Raw genomic sequence first — 21799 nt, 5'->3', positions numbered from 1 at the left:
TTGATCTGTGAAATATCTCTTCTTTCCTAGCTTGATGTCAAAACAGTTGAGCACTTGTCTGCCCAGTTAAAACATTTGCTGTGTAGTGGCTCTGCTTCAGTGCTCAGGAGTCTAGACTACCCTTAGTTTGTCACATGGATAAAATTAAATCTTGGAAAGCAGGGAGAAATTTACCTCAAAAGCTTTACTTCTGGTACAAGTATTTTAACTTCAGGAGTGTAATGTAGTTTTCTCCTTTGCCCTGTAAAAATAATAAACCAACTACAAAGCAGTTTGTGCAGTGCCTGACAGTGTGCTGCAGGAGAATCATGCTGTTAGTCATGACTTTAGTAAGTCCTTAAGTTTTTATTTGTTGCCTGGGTTAGGTTGCACAGATCAACATCTCAGAAGGAAAGTTAATGCCTCACACATGTGCCCAGAAGGAGGGTTAAGGTAATTAGTAGAAGTTATGGTCTAGTGGGTATGCGTGGTGAATTCAGATGCTTCAGGGGGCAGTGAATCTTGGCAGGGAAGATAGGCTGTGAATGCTGGTGCTTTTTTCCATGTAAATTCTGCTGGAGGTGATGAAATTGGAGCATAGGACTGTGTATTATTACTATTCTAGAATTCAGCTGCTATGTGTGCAATTGGTTGCCACAGGACAGAAGTTAGTAAAGCACCAAGGAGTGATATCTCCACAAGGAGCTGAGCATGTTGCTGCAGAACATTCTGCATAGTAAATTTGTAGCCTCCTGTTGTCCTCAAGTGTTGAGTTTCCACTGCTCTCTGTAGGGACATGCAGCATTTAGGTAGGTCTTTAGACAGGCCAGCACTGCTGATCTTTTTGAAGCCTCCTGAGGATTTCTAGGCAGCTGGAATGCCAGGCTGCACACCCCACTCCATGGCACTTGTGGCTTTATATAGTCAGAGTTCAGCCACTAATCTGTAGCAGATTATCCAGTAAGGTTGAATAACTGTGGACAAATGGATGTCGTAGCAGGAAGTAGTCTAATGCCTGATTTTCTTTGTAGACTATTTTCAGTTGTGAGGAATGTTCTCCAAAATCTCTGTAGCAGACTTGCTTAGTTTAATTAAAACTCTGTGGTGTTTCCAAGCTCTGTACAGGTGCAGGCTATGGGCAAGTTGTGTTTACATTGCATAGTGGTAAAATGCATCCCTTCCCTGTAAAACAAAGAAATAAGTCACCCATAGAACAGTTACGTTCTCTCAAAATAATAAGTTTTTGTAATATCTCATTTGTTTCAAAGGCTTTACATTTTGCTCTTAACATGTGTTCTTTTTATATGGTGGTGGGGTCTCTTTGGCAAAATCTTATCTTTGCTTGCAGTTCTCGCTCATTTTTTAGAGTAGTTCATCTTCCTTCTCAAGTCCCTTAAAAAGTGATTTTCTATGTTATGCAGTAAGTTAATAATTTGAAAAGCACAAGGTGTTAAAGCTGATAAAAGCTGGAAGGTTGTTAAAGTATGTGGAGTTTTTTAAAAAAAAAAATTCAAAATTGCCTGCATTTATCTAGAGAGAGTTCTGTTTCTGAAGTTTCTTCATGAAGAGTGGAGGTTTTGAGATTGAACAGACCAGTATATAATGAGATGAAATACATGGCTCAAAAGCTGTCTGATTCTTGTTGATTTTGCATAATGACTGAGGAGATACCTTTGATTTACTAGATTATTCAAGCTACATAATGGAAGTTCTTTTACGGTAAAATTGAAGTACTTAATTAAAGTGATCCATGGGGTTTATAGGTTTAGCAGCATTTGGGAGAAAGCTAAGGATGATGGGAAGGTTTATATCTATGTAAGACAGTAAGTCAAGAGGTGATCTGAAAATAGAATGTGTGTCTGTGTTCTTCCAGTCCCTGTAACAGCTACCAAATCTCTTTATTTCTGAGTCCATGCCTCCAAGGGCTTCTCTCTGTAGAGATGAAAGTTTCCCTTTTCATAGTGACATCCAATAGCATTTGAATTCTATTAGTATTTTTAGTACTCTGTCATAAGTAATGCCCAGCTGATTGGGCAGTTTGCCGAAAACTCTTCCTGTAATCGTGTATAGTTACTATATGTTTTAATTAGCCAAAACAGGTGTAATGTTAGCTCTGCTGGTGGAAGCTTTTTAATGTTCCGTGCTAACTTGTCTGCTTTTCCTGATTTAAGTCCTATGCTGCTTTCAGCCCGGCACAGAACAAATTCTGTAAATACTTGGGTAATCTTGAATGAGATCTTGAGCACATGTAGGGTATTACTCTGCTAAACTACAAAGTAGTGCCAGTGAAGAATGTTCAGGGAGTACAGAATATTTTAATGCAAAAGGAAGTGTCTGAAGTTGGTGCAAGGATTAGCAGCCTTGCTTCCCATGAGTTCTTCCATATTAATTGCATCAAGCCAGCTTTACTATGTTGGATAGGCATCTAAACACTTGTCACTTGTGTATGATCGTTAATAATTCCTTTTGATCTGTTGCAGCTGCATAGATCTGTGTATAAACAGTATATTGATGATGTGCTACTATACTCGCCTAATAACTCACTAGAGAATCAGGAGTCTGCAATATCTCATTTTTTGTCTCTACTTGTAGTAGCTTAAACTTTCCTTAACTGCTATCTCAGCTGAACTATGTTTTTTAAAAAAGTTATAATCTTTATAAATGCTTTCAGAATAATTTGTTGCGAAAGATAGTATTTCTGTATCCTGACCTTCCATAAGGGGAGGTGCTTTTGCATGGACATCACTGATACTATATGAATTTATATGCAGGCTGGTGCAAAGTTTTGAATAATCTTATACCTTTGTTGGGGGTTATTTGTCAAAATAAACAGCTGCTACTAATGATTCAAGTATATCAGGTGCCCATGTGATGTAGCTAAAAAATGCATATTTAAACACTACCAGGTATCTCAGGGAGATCAAGACTGGTGGTTAGAGAACACAAGATGACTGAATCTCCTGTTGTGTTATAATTGTATTTGTTTCAGTATGGTGGTGTGGATTTTTTTTTAGGGAAGAAAACTCTATTGTCTAATGGTGAAAGTGCCATTGCAACTCTGTTTCTTCCCTTTTAACACAGACAGATGCTGGCCTTACATGTAAATGGACATGCAAAACTGTAGGGAAAGAGTTCCTTGTCCAAGAACTACATTTTGGACTTAAAGGGTTGTGGTTTTACTTGCTGATTTTTGTTTACAGTTGGACAGAACAACTGAATATCAAAGCTGCTTTGACTCTAGATAATTTGGATTTGGTAAAAACCCTGTTCCTTCCCTTTGCTCACGTCTTCTAGTTAGTACCAGATTTGAAGGTTTTGGTGCCCCTGATAAAGAAGTTTGATGTTGAATAGTTAGAATTAACTTTGTAGGGAACTCGTTGTAGGGAACCAGTTGTGAAGAAGAGTTCTTGAAGAAAGCTCTTGCAGGTGAAGTTTGATCTGTTAGCTAAGTTAGCTCTGAAATTGCCTAATATAAGATAGCAAAACTTGAAAGGATTTATATTTTTCTGTGCAGATACAAAAATGCCAAATATTAAAAAAATACATTTGTTTCCAGTTTAGTGTGAGGAGCTACCTCTGCCAAGTCAATAAAAACTTACAATAATGCTCAATCATTCTGCATTTTAGTGTCTTTTAAGAGAAAGAAAAGTACAAAGATTATACCCTGTTTTTTAAACAGACATACCTGGTTTTGCATTATAACCTAGACTCTAGTTTCATTGTACTTCTTATGAGCTAAACATTATGATAAAATACATATGACATTTAATTTGACCTGCTACTGCTTTCATTTGCATATATGCAAGTCTTAAGTAGATTAGTGTTAAAATGCTGTCTGTTAGTGTATTTCAGTACATACATATGTGTACTTCTTACAGAGACTAATGAGAAAAAATACCGAATTTAAATCACTTCAGGTTTTATTTTATGGTAGGTAAATGGATCGATAAAACTTGAAGACTAGTGGTCTTTGATGTCGTGAATGGCCTCTGTTTCATTTTCTTAGGGCCTTAAATATCTTCCTTGAGCAGCCCTGTATACTAAAACAAAGATCTGAGTTTGCCCTGCTTGGTTTTCCCAATTCCTTATCTCCCTGTCATCATCCCAGTGAAAAGTGTTCTGTTAATCTGATTTGAGTAGCTAAGAGGATTCCTACACATCTCTGGCTGTTGAATGAGTACTACATCTTGGATGAGAAGGACCAAAATGGAAGAAAGGGAAAGCTACTTTTTATTATAGGTATTTTAGATGACTATTTAAAACTACCTTATATTTTTTTTTTGAAGAATACTGACTATGCATGAGAAGCATGTATTCTCTTAAGTTCAACACAATAGTTTTCATGAACAGTAACTTTGCTTACTTTATTTAGTAAAATAAATTAATAAAACAAGTAATCCTGAATGTTGGTTATTTTTAAATTGTTTTTATTTGCAGGTATGGGATAAGATATTTCCAGAGTAATAAGCATGGTTCAGCAACGAAAATGTGCATTATGTCACATTGTGTACAACTCAAAAAAGGTAATTAATGCTTGACATGTATCAATAGATATTAATATGAAATATGAATGAGAATGCTTCCATTTTAAAATTGTGCAAAGTACAATTTCTCTTTACCAGGTATATATTGCCATAGGTCTATCTCAAAGCAAAGAATATATTTGCATGTGCTTTGGAGTATCTTTCTTGAAGTGAGCTGTGCAGAATGCTTGGTTCTGAATGTTAAAAATAGTGAGGTCTTACAGGTTTCTTATATTATTTTATAAAGATACTAAAGTGAAAAACACATTTGTCTGTAAATTGTGATATGGGAAGAATACTGCAATACACAATTTTTCAAATTCCTTTTGGGAGGTCTGTGTTTCCATATGGAAGAGCCAAATGGAATTGTGTAGCATAGCATGTGTTTCATTAATGTGTCAGTTTGGTGTCCATGTTCTGTGTGCTGTGTATTTATGCAAAATCAGCACTGAAACTGAGTGTTTCCTAATGGATTTTTGTGTGTTGCTTAGCTGCATGGCATGTGGAGATGTGCCAAATGCCAGTGTTTTAATTCACACAACTCATCAAGATTGAAGATGTTCCTTTCCCTTTGCAGATAGGTTTTCAAGGGCTAGCGAGGATAGTGCTTAGTATCTGGTCTTTGAAGATTTCCAAACACTTCGGGTCATACACCAAAGAAAGTTAAATCACCTGGACTACTTCCTTTTGCTGAGTGATGCATGTTCTTTCTCTTCTGCCAGCTCCCTTTCAATAGTAAATAATTATAAAAGTACTGCTGTTCATGGATCAAGGTTGCTGTAAACAACAAACTGACATGTTCATCTCAGTTTCTGAAGTGTCTGGCCAAGTAAAATAGTATGTGATGGTGAATTTACAGCTGTCTTATAATACAAATGCAGAGCAACTGCTCAGATTGCACAGGCAAACTGTTTTAAGTACTGTGATTCTGAAGAGTGGTCTTAAGGAGACTTAATTAAAATGATTCTCAACAGTGAAAAATCACTATAATAAACTGTGCTACATGCACTGCTATTTGACTTTTTCCTGGAGTTCTGCTTCCGTTGTGTTGAGCTTTAATGACTCGTGTATGTTCATCTTGGGAAAGGTAGCATAACTTCCTGCAGGTGTGCCTACTTGTGTTTTCATAGTCACAGAAACAGGAATGGCAACTGCTACAGCCCTGCAGGAGTACAAGGAGTACACCCTTGTGCAAAGCAGGAGAATTCTCAAAGTGAGCTTTTCAGACATGATATAGCATATTATTTTGTTTTGACCAATTTTATTTTTTCTCCTCATGTTGAAGGAGATGGAAGAACACATAAGAAGCATGCTTCACCACAGAGAACTGGAAAACCTGAAGGGAAGGTATGAGAACAATCTTGCATCCTTTTTCCCTGTGCCATTTTGGATGTCACTTTCTGGAAGAACTCCTGACCTATTTCCCATACAAGCTGAATTGCACAATTTATTTTTACATTTCACTTTAGTAGCGTGCCTTGTCATACAGCTGGCAATGAATGTGTTCTCGTGATGTCAGAAACTGAGGAGGCAAACGATGTGGAAGAAAGCTCACTTGCATTGCTTTGACTGCAGTGAAATAAAATTACTTCATTCTTGGCAGTTTCATGCTTGGTTCTTTTATTTTTTTGCAAGCACTAGATTTCTGCCTCTGTCAGAATTAGGAACAGTGGTATTTTTCTTTTTAAATTTTTTTGAGGTTTTTTTAAAGTTTTCAATGGTGTAAAAACAGTTGTTGATCTTTTAAAACACTGTGAGAATGATACCTGCTAGAGTGATTGTCGTTTGACACCATTGTCCAGTTGCTGGATTAAGAGACCTAACCATGCTGAATGGTGTTTTCTTTAAGGTTTCCTTGTTTTATTTGAAATCTTTGGAAAGGAGAGAGGGGAAGTTAAGGGATATTCAAATATCATGCTAATAATAGAGAATTAGGTTGCAACCAGAGTACATGAAAAAGTGATTTCAAGTGTATGGATTTTGAGGTAGCCACAGACATCAGATGCTGTCAAATACTTGAATATTTGATCTACAAATTAATTTATAATCGTCTTTCAGCACAAACTTTAACTAATGACAAATCTGTTTTAGACATCTTTTAAAGGACTAAAACTAATCCTCTTTCCACTCTTTGGGGTGTGGGGGATTCATTTTGTCAAGGCATCTATCTTATACCCAGGGAAAAAAGCCAGAATGCTCTCTGCACTAGAAACACGCTTTTGGCTTCTGGTCAGCTGACTTGTGGAGCACTTCTGTTCTGGACTGTGTTCTTCTGACAATGATTCTGAAATTTCACTTATTTTGACATCATATTTTTTGCCTTCTACATTTTATTTTTGGTTTTAGTTTAGTTATGGCTCTGGAAAGTAACTAATTTCTAGAAGTTATATATGTGTCTGAAGTGGCTTGCAAATGATTGGTCAATTTTTGGTTTTCCATTTCCATAGGACTGATGTTAAGTTAAATTTCTTCATCATTGCATTTTTTATTACTAATGTAACTATCTGTCTTTGTTACTCTTGCAGAAGAATGCACGGAAGATGCTTGTTCTCAAAATAATGAACTTAATTTTTCACTGTGCAACAGCAGCGTTGTTCTCTCTCTTGTGCCCCCTCTTCCTCCCGTTTAAATTTAATTAGAAGTTCTTTAGGAGACTTTTACAACCATGTACTTCAAGAAGAAAATGTGAAGCTCATGGGTGTGGCTGAATTGTGTAACAGCGGATAGTACCATTAAAGTGTATAGAGTATCAACAAACTACCTTGAAATTTATTATCCAACTAGCAGTCACTTTTCAGACTTCCTGTATGGAAGAGGAGGTAAAGGAAACACACATTGATTCATACTTTTTCCCTTTTGAAGTTAGCTTATCAATCTCAAGGGCTAGAATAATTTTGTGGAAGCATTTTAAGACTAGTCTCCTGTCTTGAAGCCTTAGTCTTTGTGATGTATAAAGAGAACTGGATGCCAAATACAAAGCTGTAGCATATTTGGATTTTGTTTGTTTTTAGTTAAAAGTGAAATAGTGCTCCTGTTACAAGGGACATTGAGTCTACAGTCTGAAGTACACATGCAGTAAATAAAGCTCTTGGATGCTTTTATACTGAGAACATTTTTGTTGTGTTTACCTCAAACTTCTTTTGGCTGTCTTGTTGAACAACTAAGATTGTGTTGTGTTCTTGTATGGTAGGGGAATGTGTAGACGTGATCAGTGTGTGTCATGGACTGTGCTAGTTCTGGATGGCATTAATGGGCTTAGGAAAAGTGTAGAACTGAAGGAAATCTAAGTTTCCCCAAGTGTAGCTATCTGAACTCCTAGTCAGTTTATCTTCAATTAAAGCAGTTAAAAAAAAAAAAAAAAAGTTTTGTTTTTTTTTCTTTAGGCTCTTACAGATTAAGAGCAAGTCAGAGAAGTCTTGTCTTTTCAGACTTTCAGTTGGTACAAGAACCACAGCTTTGTAATTAGTAACTTGCAAGTTAGATGTGATAGAAACAAATTCTTTGTCCTCAGTCCAGCTGTTAACTCACTGGCTTTGTCCAAAGTAAATAAAACTTTGCATTTACTTAGTTTATAAATGAGTATGGTAAAAGTTTTGTGAAAGAATTGAAACAGGTCTTATGAGGGATGTGGATTGTTCTTTAAAGCGTGATTATTACCACACTAGAACCATTGGGCTGTGTTTCTCATTGAGAATCCTTATGAGTGAAGTGGAATGTTATGTAAAAACATCTTTTTCAGTGAGAAGCTGACTTTCTATTTGCAGTTTGCCTTGTGTGATGACCCAAGTTAAAAATAAGTCCTATTAGCTATGCACAGCTGTGCCATTTATGAGTGTGAAGAGGATTCTTCCAATGACATTAATAAAGTATACTGGTTTGGTTACCTTTATTGCATTAATAAGATGGCCCAAAGCACAATTTATAGGATATGGGCTTTGAATATTTATTAGCAAGTGTGAAGTGTACAGAATTAAGTACAATCAGTTGTGGAAAATACAGGCTAAATTTGGAAGCTACTGACATCATAAATGAAATTTATCTTAATGTTTAATCTGAAATTAGCTAGGCTGCAACATACAGAATAATTAAATATAAAAATTCTTATTTTTAATACTTAGGCTGTTTAAAATAAAGCCATCACTAGGTGTGTCTGAATGACTGCATTAATTAAATATCTCAACTATGTTAGTAGCGAAAACCACTGATATCCAGGATAAATAAAACATAGCTGATGACACTTGATTGACCACTCCAATAAGGCTATTGCCTTAATACCTTGAGTGAATGTACATATTTTGATCTTTCTCTCATTTTACTCATTTTATTTTTAACTGTTCACTTAAAAAAAACAAGGATTCGTGTTTGTCTTTTTCCTCTATGGATTCCATTTTCTTAACACTAGTCATGAACTGTGTGTCATATTGTGATGCTTATGTTCTAAGACCTTGGTGTCAAGTGCTCCATGGGGACATACAGATCTGCTTTTATAAATTAACTGGCAGAATTGAAAGAAGCATTGTGGAGGCAGTCAGTGAATCCTGTCTTGGTCCTACTCAGTTATTAGCAGTGGAGTATATTCTGATTAATTTTTTTCTAGGTTGTTTTTTTTTTTTTTAATCTGGTGAATGTATTTTCTGTGTTTAGGAAGTTAACAATGTACGCTGGAGTATTGGAAGGATTTGTCAGAAGAAAAATTGTTGTGGTTTTAGAAATCTGAATTTCTTAAAAAGAAAAAAGAAGTTCAAGTCTTGTAACCCTAATCCAGTAACATGAGTAAAACCATTTGCCTGGTACAGCTGTCAACTTTTTCTATATTTTGTAAGATAAGTCCTCTAAAGTAGAAAGCAGACCTCATGCACACTTGAACCAAATAAAGTACAGTGAACTAAAGACACCCTCCCATCGCTCACTGTGCTGTGGAGTCTTTGGATTCCAGGCAGCAGTCTCAGCTGTCCCAGTTTAGGTTATGTTGTATCAGGATTGGCTGTATCCATGTACTGCCTCTTCCCTTTTCTAAATTTCACTGGGGGAAGGCTCAGGGCAGGGATTAAATGTAGAAGCTGTCACCAGGTTTCCCCAGTGCAGCTGGCAGCATGGATGGGCTTCAGAGCTCCTGCTAGCTCTGGAAGCCTTTCATTCTGCCTCCTCGCTCACTATGTTTCCTCTGAATAGATTTTGAGTACAACAATTCAAGAAGAATTTCTCCTCCCAGTTAACACATCTTTATTACCAAGTCTCTTGCCTCTTGATTGTTGGAAAAAAATCTTGTAAAAGCTGACCATCAAAAAACTAAACCTTGAAAGAAAAAAGCCAGAGAATTCAAATAATTTGAATATACTGAGCAAAACCTAGTTGCCTTGAACTCAAGCACATTCAGAGGAAACAAAGTAAGACCACAGCCACCTGCCATGCCAGTTGGCAGAGTTGAAAGTCCACCCTCTGCCTCTTTTCCTAGGGATAGCAGCCATGAATGCCGGGTGTGCAGGGTGACACTGGTGGGTTTGTCAGCATATGCCAAACACATCTCCAGTCAGCTGCACAAAGACAACATTAATGCCCATGACAGAAAAGAGGATGAGAAAGAAGAGGCAGAAGAAGAATACCTTGACAAAGAACTCACTCAACTAATCAAGCAAAAGAAGGAACGGAACCGGTGAGTTTTTCTTTCTCCACTTTGGTCATAGAACTGCTTTTAACACAATGAGGATGCACTCCTGGGGCTTAGGTGCTCATGAAATGTCAACTGCCTGTAGCCAGTGTACTTGTTATGAGAACAATCCAAGAGACTTGTGTGGATATCATAGTTTTGACATATAAACATAATTCTGCTGAATCTTCTTGTCCTGTTCTTCTCCTGCCAGTAGGGAAATACAGTAATTTTCCATTATGGGTAAAAACAGTCTTGTGTTTTGAGAATCCTAATGTTTTTATTTTAATATTTGATACCTTTTTAACTGAAGGCTTAATAAATGGACAGTAGTGCTAATATTGTTTATGGTGGAGGTTGTCTATAGGAACCTGGCCTTTAAGAAACTGCTGCTGAACATGTTTATTTTATAAAATGAATTGGATTATTCCATAAATGTCACACTGAAATCCCCTAATCTTGAATGAAATTTCTTACCACTTTTACCTTGCTGCTTACCATTAGCTAAACATAGTTCCAGTGGCTCACTATGAAATAGAAGGCTGCAGAAAGTACTAAGTATTGTCTTTTATTTTACATGAAAATCTGCACATGAGCATTGCTTGTGTGATGTTCCAGTTGGGAATATATTATTTGAATAGATGTCTAGTGACGATACTAAAGGGGCATATAATTTTTAAAAGAAGCTCTTGCTTTCTGTGGCTAGAAATTTGAATTAGTGTTTTTAGATGTTGAAATCTGTGAAGATTATTAAGTTTTGACATCACTGTCATGCTAGTGTGTTCCTGCACTGCACAATGGTAATGTTTTCATACTGGTTAATGTAGGTAGCAAAAATGTCACTTATTCTTTTTCTTTTATGGAAGAAGAGTAATGTCAGTGCAGTGTTGTTCTGAGGCGAGTAAAACCATATAAAATCTCTGTTTGTAGAGTGCTGGTTTGGAGAGGGGGAAAAGCAGAAAGTACAAGGATTAAGTTACTAATCCAGCAAAATTGTTTCCGTTAGATCATAATCTAGTTGAGTCAGAACTTACTGTATCACTTAGATGTTCTTTTTAAATTTTTAAATTCTTATCTTAGAGCTCAGATTATTTTGCACAGTAGACTGTTTTCCATTAGAGAGTAGTTATTAGTGAATATTTTAGCAGAACTGGAATGTATCAAAAACAAAGGGTAATACAGTATGAATTTTCAGTTTACTCAAATCAATTGGTTTTGGGTAGTAGTGTAAAAGTTTACTGTCTTTCTTGTCCAGGGATCTAGAATGGTTGCATTTCTGTGATCAGTTTCTGGAAAGAACTTTTAATGAAAACTCTTAATTTTGTTGGATAAATACTTAGAATGTTTAGTCTGCTGACCCTGGGAATAGCTGTAGCTGTTAAGAGAGCATTTATCTTTAAATGTACATGTGATAGTTTGCCACGTGTTTGTGGGAAGTTGCCAAGCAAGAGTGCTATCCAAAGGGCAGTCGATAGTGCTGCTGGGAGGCTCATACAGACTGAGCATTGCACGCTGTGGACTGTTCCAGTCCCTTGATTAAAAGAAGACAAATCACTTTTGTATCTGAGATACATCTTCTGTGGATGTTTTACATCTTTGTTTTAATTTAACCTTTATAAATGGAACCATCACATCAGTTATTATCCAGTAAGGATAATAATGGGGTTTTCAGCCTAACTTTCCTCTGTTTTGTATCAGTTCACTCTAGTTACACCACATAACACCAGCAGAATACTCTTCAGAAAAAATAATTATCTCACTACTAAGTTTTCTATCTACTAAGACAGATCAAATTACAAAGATTTTATAATGTAAAGAAGCTATATTTTTGTTAGATTCTTATTAGTCCAGTAGTAAATAAAAAGGAATATTATCTTTCAAGTTAGAGACAAGTATTTGAGAATTAATCTGTTGAACTGTCCCTGCACCAAATTAGTTGTTCTTATAAGAGAAATTTTGAAATTATCATCTTTAAGTAAAGGTACATTAGTTTTGAAAATCAAACATTACTGAAGCTTGAACAGCAAAGCTGCTAAAAAAGAATCTTGTTTATTTTTATAATAAATAACTTAAAAATATGTTTTCTTCCCAGTGCAAATAAAATTCATGAAGCTTGTGGACTGTTGGGTTTTAGTAGAATAGCATCAGAATTTAGACTTTTCTCAATTCTTTTGTAGGCAAACTGAACCAAGTTGTGCAAACAAAGAATTAGAATGTGATGATAGGAGATCACAGAGATTGCGAGAAGAAAGAGCTGCATACAAAGAAAGAGAAGCTTATGATCAATCGTCTTGGCATCATCATAGTGCATCACAAAGGGACTGGAAGTGGGAAAAAGATGATTATGTTAGTCCTAGACAAGGCAAATTTTCACACTGTCAGAGGAACCTTAATATAAACAAACATTCAGGAGGTGCAAGGGGGCGCTCTGGGTGGCACCAGAATGTTTCAGGAAGCCCTTCAAATCGACATAACTATGGGAATTCTGGAAATGCTTGGCATCTAAGTGGGCGGGGAGGAGGAACCTCAAATTGGCATCATGGTGCCAGGGAAAGAAATTCTGCTTGGCACTCAGAAGAAACAGGTAATTTTTCTAGCTGGAATTCCAAGAGTTATGGAGGAAACTGGAAATCAAATTCTCGTGGTGCAAATGGCTGGAATTTTGGAAGCTCGGGAGATTCGTATTCACCAGAGCCAAGTATATACAGTAAGGAAAGGTACACGTGGCAGAGGCCAGAGAAAGGCGATGTTCTGCTATACAGAAATCGAAGGAATAGGGATGACTCTCTGGATTTTACTAGTGATAAGCTCGCTGCTGAAGGGGGATTGGATTTTAGTCTATTGAAACAACCAGAAAGCAAAACTTCAAGAGCCAGTGGAAAAAGTGTCAGTCCTTCCAGAGATAAAACATATCGCTGGACTCCCTACCCATCCCAGAAAACTGCAGAGCAACAAGCACGGTCTGAAGATAATTCAAAAACTTTGGATAAAATGGATTCTGTACTTACGCCTCTTCCTGATTCGTCAGTGAAAGAAAAAACTGGTGAAGTCAATGTTAGCCTTTCAAAACTTCAAGAACATGAAGCATCTTCCCCTTCTATTGGAACCTCAGATAACCTTGATTCTTGCAAGGTTGTAAAAGACTGTTCCAGTGGTGAAAAGCCTGACAAAGATGATAGCAGAACTAATAGGATGCCATCAGTGAAATCCCCTCTACTGAATATCACAGATATGAAGTTATCCTTGACAAAGCAAGACACGAACAGTCTCTTAAAAAATGTCAGGCTTTTGTTATCATCAACTAGTAGTGAAGAACAGAATCATTCGAATGCAGTGAACTTGGAAACAAACAGTTTCTCCTCTTATTCATCAAAACTGCATGGTGCTTCTGTTGGTAACTTACAAGACAACAAAGGTGTGCTTGGTAGCACTCTTGGAGATCCTGTTAATAACTTAAGTGAAGCAGAACAAAATCCCAAAGGTGTTCAGTCCAACCATTCCTTGCAAAATGCACCCTTAAGTTCTTGCAAAGATACAAGTGACCAGAATAGGAGAGAAACTGGGAAAGCGTTGCCAAAGAAGGAGTTCAGACTAAATTCGTTAGGAGATGTGAGTGGTGATGATTTAATGGGAAGTGAGAAGTCAGAAGCAAGAGTTGCAAAGCTGGATTCTTCTGTTAGTTCTTGCTTACCCTGTGATGCTCCTGATGGTAAAACTATCACCTCTGAAAAGGAAGATTATAAAAAAACATCTGCTTCAAGTATTGCTTCTGTTGAGCTAAAAAATTTTACATTTCGGATAGAACCCAGAGTTTCTTCATCAAGCAGTCAGGACCCTTTGCATGTGGATTTGAAAATTTCACAGGACAGGGAAGGGAATGAAGAGTGTGTCAAGTCACATGATCAGTTTGAAATGGAAGGTTTTGAAAATCCTTCAGATAATGAGCTTCAAAAAGGAGGAAGCCAGTCAGGAGGCGGCCTTCTTCCTGACTTAAGCAAGCTTGGCCTGCCTGCTTCTCTGCAAAGAGACCTGACACGGCATATCAGTCAGAAGAGCAAAGTCGGGACACATCTCCCAGAGCCCAATCTCAATAACGCACGTCGCATTCGGAATGTGAATTGTCTTCGGAGAAGCGAGACAGAGAAGGAGTCAGGGCTTAAACCTACGCTCAGGCAGATTCTTAGTGCTTCCCGGCGAAATGTTAACTGGGATCAGGTCATCCAGCAGGTAACCAAGAAGAAACAGGAACTTGGCAAAGGTTTACCAAGGTTGGTAGCTTTCAGATCTAATGATGCTTCTCAGGGCATGCTGAGGGGGGAGGATTGTTGTTTTCCATATCTGAAATGAACTCCAAAATCCTAAAACTAAGAGCTCATAATGAAGCTTGCTATGCCATGGTCTTTTGCAGAGTTTTTGAAAATGACGCAGTTTTTTTGCAAATACTGCAGAGTTTTTATTGATTGATGCTATGAATGAATGTCTGTTCATAGATAAGTAAAAGTAATCTGCTTAGAAAAGGTTCAGATCAGTTCATAATGGTTGCTTTGATATCTGAATGTGGATGGTAACAATGTAGGTTTTTTTCAAGTTCTAGTAATGGAAGAATGTAAAAATGCAATCAGGATGGGAACAATGCTCTGACAGTTGCCTATGTCCTCATCTAGGACTACAAGAAATGCTTGCAGTGCTGCAAGCAGTGTAAATGCTCACTCTTCATTTGTTAATATTTTATTCTGATACTCAGTTTGCTTTTGTCTTTAAGGAAGCAATTATATAAATCTGCATTTTTGAAATTCCTTAAACCTGAAGTATTTGAAGTGTCTTTAACTGATGTCGTATTTGATTATTCTAGTCTTGCTTGGGAATAATTTATAATAATGTGATTTCTGACTTGAAAATCATGCTGCCATTTCTTAGCCACTAAGTCTGATTATGTGATATACAGGAGAAGTTCCATTTCCAGATGAGGTAGAAAGCACAGAATACCAGTGTAATGGTATTAAACCTACTACTTAGAGCAGTAATGTACATTTGGGGAAGGGCGGGGGGGAGGCTTTTTTCTATGCGTAGCAGGCTTGTAACTCATTTATTTCTTTTTCTTTTTATCTTGTTAAAGGTTTGGCATAGAAATGGTGCCTCTTGTTCAAAATGAGCAAGAAGGTCTAGAACTCAGTGAAGAATCTGATCCATCTACTCTGGAAGGATTCCAGTGGGAAGGGATTTCTTTAGCAGTATCTGGCTCTGCCAGAAAACGTAGCTTTTCTGAAAGCAGTGTCATAGCAGACAGAAATCCTTCTGATTATAGCTTTTTCAGTGAACAAGCCAAAATTAAAGGAAGTAGGCAAAGACAAGTAATTGCAGCCAGCCACTCACATCATATAACATCTGGATATGAGGCAGTCACTGACATTGAAGGTGATCAGAAAGAGGGGACACCATCTCTTGCTTTGTCACCTTTTATGTCTGAAAGAATTGAGGCTAGCAGAAGAAGTCACAGCCTACAGGCCTCCTTTGAGATCACAGGCCTTGTAGAACAAGACCAGGAGAGCCCAGAGAAGAGAACACCTCTTCTTGAAAAGCAAAATGTATTAGAGATCTCAGAAGAAAATCGTCCAGCTTCAAATAGTGCTTCACTTCTTGCAGTGTCTAATAATATAGATGGGGCTACAGACAGTAGCTGCACATCTGGTACTGAACAGAATGACAGCCAAGGAATTGGAAAGAAGCGAAGGGCAACTGGAGTAAGTGTGTAATTCTGTCCAGCTTTGGTGTGCTGAAAAGGTTCTTTCTCTAACAGTGGTCATTCAGCTTTGAAGAGATCTGTGCAAGGAAGACTTTCCCCATCTGATAGTCTTGTACATTGATAACATTAAATTAATTTCTTGTTTGACTTAATTTTCTTTAAATTCTGCTTTCATAGTGTGGGACTTTTGATAATCTTTTATAATCAAGAGGAATGACAAATACTCTTTATTTGATTTGGTACCTGGCCTACTATGTTGGTAAACAAAAGCTGGTAAAATATTTCTGTGGAAGTACTACTTTTGTAGCAAACATCTTGGTGTTTCACAACACAATTTAAATGGAAGCTAGCCTGTAGTGGAAATTTGTTTTCCTTAGATGTTTCTGGCTTTATGGTTAAGCAAGGAAATAAAAACATTTAAAAAAAAATATATATATACCCAAAATTATGTCCTTAAATTTGAATTTGTTTCACAGTCTGGTCTTAGATTTACCCAAAGGTTAAAAAAAAATCTTGGTGATCAGTTTCACAAAATGGTTTTGCAGAAAGCAATAATTTTAATTCCTTACTGTTTAATCCTCTACACCTTCAACTAAAACTGTAGAGCAGAAACTCTGGTTCAAGTGTGATCTTAAACATCTGAGCAAGAAGAAGGTTGTTGACCTGTTTAATATTTCTTCCTAGTTGAGATGAAAACACAGCACTCTGTTGTCTTCCCTCTTTTAAGAGCAGAGCAAATGATGAGCTATAGAAGAGTGTACAAGCAAATTGTGGATTCTTCTCTGTGCCTACAACTAATGATTGAAAAGATGATGGATGTTCTACTTCTTGATTTAGGCAAAATTATTCTTGTTACTTTTTAATAGATGATTTTACTTGCAGGAGGGATCTTCTCCTGAAATCCCTAGTCTAGAAAGAAATAATAAAAGAAGAAAAATCAAAGGTAAAAGAGGTGAGTGAATATCATACATGTGTGCATGTAGTGTAGAGGCTATAAACACCCACATAAACAAAGTAGTATTTTGACTTGACTGAAGTAGTAGTTCCTTAATGTTACTATGTTGCTTCTTTGGCTTTTACTGAAATTTATAGAGTGGACTGCTCACAAATCTGCAACATGTTCTTCCCTGAAGATCTTTGTCTTAGTTTGTCTTAAGTTATTTCTAAGAGAAAGGTATGTGCATCCTTTCTGCCTGCAGTTCATATTCCTGATTGTACAGATGGGACCTTTGCTTTCCCCCTGTACAGGGTATTGAGGTTTGTTGCCTATTTGGATGGAAGTTCTTAAGGGAGAAGTCCCCAGTTAACTTTGTAATTCTCTATGCAGCTTTTCCCTTTTTAATTCTGGGTGGTCTCACCAAAAAAATTGTACTCTGTTTAATTTTGTCTCTTCTGTTTTTGACATCTCTGGAAATAGTTTTTACTGTTTTAATGTCCTTAGTGGAAATGAGAGTGGAATGCCTCTCTCCTTCCTGCTCCTGATCAAAGAAAACTCTTATTCTGGCATTAGACAGACCTTTCTCAAACATGCCTAAAACATCCTCATCACCATGTCTCAGAACGAACCATCCAACCATTGTGTTTTAGGCAGAATATTTTCTTAGTATTTTTAGTATTCTGTAGTTAGAATAACTAAATCATTGCTAGGAGCATTGGGCTCCAGAAGATGGCTTTCAAATTTTTTAACATTTCTAGTTATTTTTTTTTATTTATTAAGAGTTGTTTGTAATGTAGGGCAATAATCTGACTCTTCTATGGAAATGAATATTTCACTACTTGAAATGGGGGTTTTTATCAGCCTCTGTCTTCAATGGCCAGTGTCTGTTATAGAGACTAATAACACATTCCACTTAATAAATCTTTTTCCCATTACTTTGCTTTAGTATGATTGTTATTGTAGTAAATTTGCTAAAAGAAACTATAATGTGAATGCAGTTAGCAGTGCCCAAATGGAAATTAGTTTGGACAATCTGTAATACCAGAAGTCTCTAGGAGGGATAGGATGATCTTTTACTGAGTACAGAAATCAGGTTCTTTTTCTCCGAAACAGCTTTTCCTTGGCTTTGCATTCACTGAATAATTTAAATCTTGTTTAGCTTAAATTTGCCTTTGCCTTTTTGATTACATTAATGGGAGGTGTGTATTTGTATTAGTATACGTGTACTTCAAGAAAAGATCTTTGTGAAAGAGAATGACTTAATTTATTTAAACTAAATCAGTGCTGGCAAAGCTGTGATGGAATTAGTTACTAGAGTTAAGGCTGAGATCCCTTAAAGAGGAATACTTGACTTTGCCCTTGATCCATGTAGATGTGGCTAGTGCTGTCTATAAATAATCCTTTTCAGCTTGTATAATTATTGATGCTTGAATGCTTGACCTAATCTATGTGATTTTTTCCATTCTGAGGTGCTATTATTTATTGTGATATTGCAAGTAATGGATCTTAATGTATTGTTGGGTACAATTGGACTCTACATTTTGTTTCTTTTTCAGAACGTTCTCAGGTAGACCAGTTGTTGGCTATTTCTCTGAGGGAAGAAGAGTTAAGTAAGTCCCTGCAGAGTGTGGACAGGAGCCTCCTGCAGGCGAGGGCTGCCCTGCAGGCTGCCTATATTGAGGTTCAACGGTTCCTTGTGTTAAAGCAGCAGGTAACAGTGGGCTTTGGAAACTGTCTGAACTAGTTAGCAGCATGAAGAGCTGCCTGTTAAATCAGTGGGACTGATATAAGGCACAACTGTTTTGCAGATAACTATGGAAATGAGTACACTGAGAAGTCAGAGAATCCAGATCCTGCAGGGGCTACAAGGTACAGGATACCATAGAGCTACAACAGTGGAATGTTTAATATTCTTTGAACTCAGAATCTTTTAAAAACTCTGTTTAACTTGAATCTGCTCATTTAAGCTACAGTAAAATCATAGACTTTCAAAATGAGGCCTTTATTGTCAAGTGTGAACTGTCAGTTTTGATTATTCTCTCTAGTGTCTTTTTTAAAATTTTTTCTCTTCCTCGACTCAGTGTCCACACAAAATGAGCTCCTGGCTCCACTAAATTTTATTGTAAAATATTTTTGTTCTTTTATTTGTTTGTTTGTTTAATGTGTCTCTTCCTTTGCCATTAGAAACATATGAACCTTCTGAACTCTCAGAGCAACTTTCCTGCAATGCCCTAACTGAGAGACGAAACAGCAAATCTCAGATGGCAGCTGACCCAATTCCTTCAGGCTCTCTCCTGCCCCTCGTGGACAGTTTGTCTTCCTCTGTACCTCCAGGAGGATCTTCTATTCCAGTAACCATGCCATCACCATTCCAGTCTTCTGGCAGTATACCTTCCAATACTCCTGACTCCTCAGTACAAGTTAAACGAGAACCTGTGTCTCCACAAGGCACAGAACTAAATGTGAATTCTGTACTCCAGAGCTCTGCATGTGCTCCACAAGCAGAAGAGGCGGAACAGAATGATGGTATTTGTAGTTTTGCTTTAAGATACTTTAAGAAAATAAGGAAATTCTTTTTTTTCCAAAAAGGATGTAAGTTGTGTCTCAGCCTGCAGTCTGTCAGGCAGGGGTGAATGCTCATTAACTTGTGTAGTACTTTCTAGGTTTGCTTTGAAAATAGAGCAAATATGGATTTGAAGGTTACATCCTCTTAGAATAATTTAGTTAACTAATAAAACGCAAAACCAACACAACCCAACAAACCTGAGAATCTCCCCTATAATTTTTGTCTTCTACTCTGCATCATTTAATGAGCACTGGTAGCAAAAAGTCTGCCTACAAGGGAAAAAGATGTGCCTGAAAATTTTTTAGAAAAATTATAAACAGCTACATTGAAATTATTCTGTGCTGTTCTTGGGCTCTGCTGGGTAAGCACAAAGAGTATAATTTGTAATATTAGAAGTAACAATACATCTTCTACTAATTGGCTATTAATTCTTCTACTGTACTTCTACTAATCGGCTGTTGGGCACTGCTTACTCATGTGAGGGGCATGGGAGGGCTAGCAATGAAGATAGGGGTTTACTTTTATCTGGAGGAGAAACTGCTGAATTAATTGGACTGCTAATGGGAGAGTTCCTGTCTCAGCAAAGTGAGATCTTAATGATTGCAGCTGAAATAGCTAACTCTTTATTTAGGCAGTTTAGATGCCATGAAACTTCTGTGCTGTAGTCTGTGGTCAAAGGCTTAAATGCTGTTGGTAGTTTCCTCTGCAACTTGCTACTGTGACTGAAGGTAAAAACTGAAGATTAAAAGCTCATCCCATACTTTCTTAAGTGAAGTCAAACAGGGTGACTCTGATGATGGTTGTCTGCCATAACAATGTCACTTACCCAGACCTTTAACTTAGATAATTTGAGAAAAACTTTTGTAAGATTGATCCTTGTTAAAGATAGCCAACACAATATTTTTCTTCTCCAACTGAAGTACAAAATACTATCGGAAAAAGTTGTGTTCTACCTTTCTAAGCATTATTTTTTCTCTCAAGCACAAGATGAATATTGGCTGCATTGAAGTTTAGACTTCTTTAATTAAAATAATTTGATTTTTTTTACATTTTTTAGTTTGCTTCAGCTATAGAATTGCATATAGATGGTGTTTTTGTGCTTTTTTTTTTAGTCACCATTGCATTTCCTGTATTCCATTCTGTTAAAATACGTTGGTGTAGTATTCTGAGTTTTGCTTCATCTTTTTTTTTTTTTTGGAGGATTTGACAAGGAATGTGAAGCTCTGGGGGCATTCACTAAAGTAAATTTGGGGCTGGGAAAGAAATCAGCTTTTTTGTTTGTTTGCATTGTTAAGACTCAGCTTTTAGAAAGCCACTACCTTTCCTTTGCTTTCCTGTTTTTATTGGCATATGCCATACTGTTATGCGTAAACATCAGTTATTTTTTTTTTATTTGTATCAGTGTCATTTTTATTCTCAGTTTTCCAACTCTAAGGAAAGATTTAGTGATCACTAGCTGCAGTGGCATGAAGTGTCTTGTTTGCAGAATCTTGAAACTTCACAACAGAGAAGTTGAAGTGGTTTTTTTTATATTTTTCTTATGAAGATAAACCTTCAGTGTATAGCTACATTTGTTACTTAAATAATTACTTTGGAAAGCTCTCAATCACACTGTTTTTCCGTTTCCAACAAACTTAATTTTGATGTATTAAAAGCAAGAATATTATTTCTATGTTCATTTGTCAAGTTACCATAGTTTTGGTATTGATGCACTTCTATATACGCTACATTTAAAATGAGAGTGCCTTCAGATAAATCTAGTAATTTGGGGGGAAATATGCATTTGCCTTCAGGTAAATTCTGAAATTTGAGGAAGAGGAATTTGCTGTGTGGCAGATTGTTTACTTTTTGGGGTTGAATGTTTAGCTTGTCAGCTTCCCAATAAGGTTAGCTCAGCCTTTCTTTGAGGGAGCTGATTGCATTTGATTTCCCCTAAATGCCAGCAGTGTCCCACCCGTGGAACTGAGTGATTCTGTTTTCTTACACTGCCATGGTAATTTTCTACTTCTTTTTCTAATACCTGCAGCACTCCAGGTGCTGAGAATTAATAACTTTTGAGTTTAGAAGTTTCAGTTTAAGTGGCTGTTTGCTATTATTTTCCTGTTATAAAGTGACCAGGTTAATTCCTTCCCCTTTCCAGTGGGAAATGAGTGGCACATCATATTAGAGGTGTATTCAGAATTTAAGGTTTTGTGTGCCTTCTTCTCAGTATAATTTAACACAGTAACTTGTTCAAACTTCATCTAATAACTCATTTCTTCCATACAGAGGTTTTTCTATCAGTTTTTGCAGTTGTGCATGACAGTTATATGTCCAGGGAAAAATTTCTTTCCATTGATTTACTTTAAATGCAACATATATCCTATGCTGTCAGTAAGTTCTAGTTTTATTCTGGAATTCCCCA

At 36.8% G+C, this 21799-nt stretch overlaps 1 protein-coding gene across 3 annotated transcripts in view; it reads left to right on the top strand.

Annotated features, from left to right (window-relative positions):
• The window catches only part of ZNF106 (zinc finger protein 106), a 40336-nt gene that overhangs the window by 3629 nt on the left and 14908 nt on the right, over positions 1 to 21799 (top strand). For all 3 annotated transcript variants that reach the window (XR_015772893.1, XM_005522501.3, XM_014251921.2), the window contains exons 2-10: positions 4417 to 4502; positions 5788 to 5849; positions 9958 to 10155; positions 12327 to 14417; positions 15266 to 15890; positions 16775 to 16844; positions 18386 to 18540; positions 18638 to 18698; positions 19014 to 19355. Coding sequence is in view for 2 of the 3 variants with exons in the window: in XM_005522501.3 (XP_005522558.2) it covers positions 4449 to 4502; positions 5788 to 5849; positions 9958 to 10155; positions 12327 to 14417; positions 15266 to 15890; positions 16775 to 16844; positions 18386 to 18540; positions 18638 to 18698; positions 19014 to 19355 (3658 nt within the window). In the remaining variant the exon portion in view is untranslated. The remainder of the gene's footprint in view (positions 1 to 4416; positions 4503 to 5787; positions 5850 to 9957; positions 10156 to 12326; positions 14418 to 15265; positions 15891 to 16774; positions 16845 to 18385; positions 18541 to 18637; positions 18699 to 19013; positions 19356 to 21799) is intronic.

The sequence above is a fragment of the Pseudopodoces humilis genome, chromosome 7 (assembly GCF_049639895.1).
Source record: "Pseudopodoces humilis isolate 2021_Gansu_Grassland_sample_001 chromosome 7, ASM4963989v1, whole genome shotgun sequence".
Lineage (NCBI taxonomy): Eukaryota > Metazoa > Chordata > Aves > Passeriformes > Paridae > Pseudopodoces > Pseudopodoces humilis.
Note: the sequence above shows the minus strand (reverse complement) of the source record. Positions and strands in the feature narration are given on the sequence as shown.